The sequence below is a fragment of the Arachis stenosperma genome, chromosome 6 (assembly GCF_014773155.1).
Source record: "Arachis stenosperma cultivar V10309 chromosome 6, arast.V10309.gnm1.PFL2, whole genome shotgun sequence".
Classification (NCBI taxonomy): Eukaryota; Viridiplantae; Streptophyta; class Magnoliopsida; order Fabales; family Fabaceae; genus Arachis; species Arachis stenosperma.
This window is the reverse complement of record NC_080382.1, coordinates 106,549,453-106,554,701: the sequence shown is the minus strand read 5'-3', so window position 1 is coordinate 106,554,701 and position 5,249 is coordinate 106,549,453. Positions and strand designations below refer to the sequence as shown.

The following is a 5,249-nucleotide window of genomic DNA, read 5'->3' as shown; positions in this document are numbered from 1 at the left end:
TTAAAATATATATACTTATACGGTTAGGTGTTTTTTTTCACTATATTTTTCGTTCACAAAATAATATTTAAACTCTTCGGCACTGGTTTAAATAGAGGAATAAGTTGGTAACTTTTTTTATTATTATTATTATTATTATTATTATTGGACAGGACAACTCGACCCATCTAAATTTCAAATATCACAATGATCAAGCATGGACTAAAACTCCAAAACTGGCAAGGGACCAAATTTAAATGTTTTTGGTTAACAATTGATGGACTATGTTCTTTTTTATAAGCATTTTTTTGGACTTGCTTTTTTATAAGCATTTTGATGGACCATAAGAATGCAAAACAAAGGCCCCATGAAAATCAAGATTCTTGGAGCAGCCCATAAGCGCAAAGCTTGTAAGTTTGCACGTGCAACACCAACCTGCCACCGTTAAGTAGATGGAGAAATCATAAACAAAAACAAAATTAAAGGTAGGTAGAGAAATTCAAGTAAGTTTGAGCGTTGAACACTAGCCAAAATTCCAAAAAGGACGAAGCTTCGGTTTAACAATCTTGTCCGTTTAAGTATTAGGTACATAATGTGTACAATGGCTATTGAGTTATGAAATGAACATCTCCTATATTATTTAGAATAACCATCCGAGTACAAGAGATAATAAACATCTTCTCGAAAAATTAGTTTAATTTTTGGGTTCACCAAGGATCAAACTCTTGACCTTTCGGATCTAGCGCTTTAATACCATGTCATGATACTACTCATCCCAAAAGCTTCAGCTGATGGAAAAATGTAACACTAATAATTATATCTCTAATACTCTATAAACCTCCATTGTACACATTGTATAAATATCTCATTGGCTCCTCATACTTTTCCTAACTTTTATCATATAATTATTATTATAGCCACGATTTATATAAGAGTACAATTAGATGATAATTTAATATATTAAAATTGAATCCACTTATTTATATTTTGTTAGAAAAACAAAATGATAATATATGTTGCATAACCAACCAACCTCCCGCCAAGTGATGCAATGGGCTGTTGGAAGTTGACTTCATTGAATGTGAAGTAGGTAGGTACCAAGTACCAACGTGCTCACTTCTCAGTCCTTACAAATAAGTCGATTTTACTTTAGCATCTTGTGGTGGTGGTGAGAGTGAAATAGCCATGGAAGGAGAGAATGGAAAGAAGATGAAGATCCTGTGCCTCCATGGGTTCAGAACTAGTGGGAGTTTCTTGAAAAAACAAATAAGCAAATGGGACCCTTCTCTATTTTCAAAATTTGACATGGTAAATTGGTAAACATACTTCTTTCATGCTGTTCAAGTAGCAAGAGATTTAGGCTCTCATCAAAAGAGTAATTTTGTAATTTAATTTTTTTTATATAATTCTTTAATTAAAAAAAATGATATGTATTTTGTGACAGGATTTCCTAGATGGTAAATATCCTGCTGGAGGGAAGTCAGATATAGAAGGAATCTTCCCTCCACCCTACTTTGAATGGTTTCAATTCAACAAGGTAATGTAAGGATACTGTCTCTGTATCCTTTTAATTGTTTCATTTGAGATAATATGTAGCTGAAAAGAAAATGATTATTATGCACAACACAATTCTTGTTCAGGAATTCACGGAGTATACTAATTTGGAAGAGTGTATATCATACTTATGTGAATACATCACAGCCAATGGCCCCTTTGATGGCTTCCTTGGCTTCTCACAGGTACAATTACATTCATATTCACAACTTGTGGACTCTATATGTGATTAAATAATCTGAATGCATGCCAAAGAGGTGAACAAAGGACCTCAATAGGGATTAGGGAGGTTCTGAGTTCGGGTCAAGAAATAACATGCCTTTTCTCACTTTATAAACCATTGTTCAAGTTATTCAATATTTATATTGTTTACCTATATTTTTTTTATAAATAAAATATTATGTACATATCAAAAATCAGTTATCAAATTAACAATCATGTATTTGTGTATAAATAAATATGTTATTTAATTTATTTTTAATGTATATTTTGTACTAATAATTGATTTAGTAGTTAATTTTTTATATATGCATAACATAAAATTTAGCTAACATATATTCTAAAAAAATTTGATAAAATTATCAATTAACAAAATTTTATAAAAATATATGTAATATTTAATTTTTATATATTTATTGTGTATTTATATAAGAGTTTAATTTTGATGTACTAACAGTATAAAATGTTTAATTTTATCCGTGTTTAAGGATGACCACTCACGCAGTCAATAAAAATAGTAGTTATTTTTTATAATATGACCGTTACGTAATTAAATGCACGTGATGGCACATCAAAATTAAATTTTTTATAATAAATATAAAATCTACTATTAATAATAACCTTAAGATGTGTCCTACTGTCTGACTCGGATTGATTCCTTTTCTGTTATTATTAGGGCGCAACGCTTTCAGCACTTCTAATAGGTTACCAAGCACAGGTAAGCTACAAGTAGTAATTTGATTTATAAATAAAAACTAAAACTAAAACAATCTCTTTTTTTTAGTTTTTTAAACGAAGAATATAGAGGTAGAATATTTGATTAATGAACATGAAATCCACAGGGGAAGTTGTTGAAGGAACATCCGCCGATAAAGTTGTTTGTATCAATATCTGGATGCAAATTTAGAGATCCTAGCATATGTGATGTAGCCTACAAGGAACCCATAAAAGCAAAATCTGTTCATTTCATTGGTGACAAAGATTGGCTTAAATTGCCTTCTGAGGAGCTCGCCTCTGCTTTTCAAAATCCCCTCATAATAAGGCACCCTCAAGGTCATACCGTCCCACGGTTAGGTACGCTCTCACCAAATGTTTTTGTTCAATAACCCTTATTGTATGTACTTTTTTTTTTTTAAATATCTTTCTCATATATATTTACAAAAACATCTTTTGTTATCTCTAGAACTTAGATCCAGAACTTTTGGAATAGAGTTATAGTATAAAGTACTTATTATCTTGACTAATTTTATATTTTTTGTTAATAAATACAATTAGTAAATAAGAAGGATGAATTAGTACCAATTAATATAATGTTTTACTATTGTAATTGAACTTTCCTTTAACTATCACAAACAGATGAAGTGGCTACCAGCCAGCTACAAAATTGGGTTGCAGAAGTACTAAGCCACAGAAAAGTTGGTATCTCGGAATATGACAAGAAATTAGAAAGTGAAGTAAATAAGTCAGATGCAAAGGTGCTTGAGGCATGTAACGGGGTGGCTCAAGCCTAGATATTAGAGCTTATAAGAGGAAGCAGAAGCACCTGAATTTAATACAGATTATATTATTACTATGTATTGAAATTCATCCACTATTTAATGCCTTATATGTGTTATCTTTATATCAACGAAATTGTGACAAATACAGGGAAATGGTTAGTCTTTGAGTGTTTTGGTCCTGCTAGTTCTGTATTCAACTAGTGGTTAGCAGAGCCAAATAAGAATGACGAGTGCTTTGTGCTTCCCTTGCCAACCATCTTTAACCGCGACCTTAAGTGCTGCTAGGTAGGCTATTTGTGATTCTGTTTTCTTTCTCTTTTGTTCACTAGTTTATTGTTCACTTGTATTTTAACTTTTGAATGTTTAATGGGAGAATACTCAACAATTATTCGTGTAATTCTGTTATTGTTGATGGTCCTCAATAAAAAACAATGGTTTAAATCATGTTTGAGCATAAGTGGATCACGGATTTTAATTGGAGACAACTTTGGCAATAAAAAGCTTAACAAGTTAACAATCATGCAGTAAAATGGAGATGCAATGAACATTAACAGGGGTGTGGAGCCTTCGTGTTATAGAAGGGGGCTGTTTGTATCTTAGATGTGGTTATCATGTATTGTTTGCTTTTCCTGTAAACTTGTCACCTAGTCCATTATATATTTAATATTTATCTTATTAATTATAACTAAAATATATTATATAACACTCTCTAATTATAATTAAAACAATTTTTTTTCCTTTAAAATTAAAGTGTGCTCTTTTTCCATCTCTATCTCTCTTCCTATTTAAATTATCGTATCAAATAAAAAAAGCTAATGCGCTCTTTATATATTAATACAAAAAAAAAATTACAAAAAAAGTAAGGACAAAAGTCCCATAGATAGACACAACGATAGGGGTGAGCACGGATAACGGGTACCCGATTACTTGTTCGAACTTGAACCGAACAAATTAAATTGGTTCTGAAATCAATGGGTAATCGGGTTCAACCCGAACTAAACCGATAATCTTTGTTAGTGATTGGTTCGAATATCGATTCTGGGGTGCGGAACCCAAACCAACCCGCGAGACCGATCATATATTAATTAAATAAAAAATATATATGACTTTTTCATTAGACAAATATTATTCACTATTAATATGTTAGGATTTTAATGAGTTTAGTGTTTAATGTATTTGGTGTTTAACTATTTCTATTGATGATACATGTTTATTGTACTTGTTGAATTTTTAAGATAAAAATTTAGTTTTTTTTTTATGAATTTCAAAGTCATCGGATACCCAATTACCCGAACCGAACCAATCCGTTCTTAATCGGTTTGGTTTGATTTGGGTACATGTAAAAAAACACAAATCCAAACTAAACCAAACCAATTATATTTTGATCGATTCGGTTTTAATTTTACTATAAACCCAAACCAAACTAACCGTGCTCACCCCTACACAACTCTAGCCTGTTGATAAACCAATCACTAAAGAGTCCACCCACAGAACACTAATCGATACACAACTAATTAGACAAGTTAAAAATAAGAGACTAAACTAGAGAAATGATTTGTGTATTATTTAGTGTATTCAAGTTGTTTAGAATGATACAATATAAAAGGGTATACTATTTATAGGTGCTAAGAGAATCGAAATAATAAAGACATAATATCTTATAATAAATATTCAGATATGCTAAATAATATTAATTGATCCTAATTATATTCTAACATCCCCCCTCAAACTCAAGTAACAACTTGAGTTTGAAACTTATTTGAAACAACTAAATAAAAAAGAATGTATAAACTAATACAACGGGTGCAGACGAAACTAATAGAAAGCGCAGACAGAATTGTCAAAATGAAACGCAGTTGAAATTGTCGGAAGGAAGCGCAGACGGAACTGCCACAAGAAAACGCAGACGGAATTGTCACAAGAAAGTGCAGACGGAACTCTTGGAAGGGAACACTGACAAAACTATCGGAAGAGAACGTAGATGGAACTGCCATAAGA

The 5,249-nt window shown here is 31.3% G+C and overlaps 1 protein-coding gene across 1 annotated transcript; it reads left to right on the top strand.

Moving 5' to 3' along the window:
* Positions 1-1,003: 1,003 nt before the first annotated feature.
* On the top strand, positions 1,004-3,656 carry LOC130936550 (uncharacterized). Its single transcript, XM_057866641.1, has 6 exons — positions 1,004-1,287; positions 1,424-1,516; positions 1,620-1,718; positions 2,429-2,470; positions 2,595-2,826; positions 3,109-3,656. The coding sequence occupies exons 1-6, from the start codon at positions 1,165-1,167 to the stop codon at positions 3,261-3,263; spliced, it is 744 nt and encodes a 247-aa protein (XP_057722624.1). The 5' UTR covers positions 1,004-1,164; the 3' UTR covers positions 3,264-3,656.
* Positions 3,657-5,249: the final 1,593 nt, after the last annotated feature.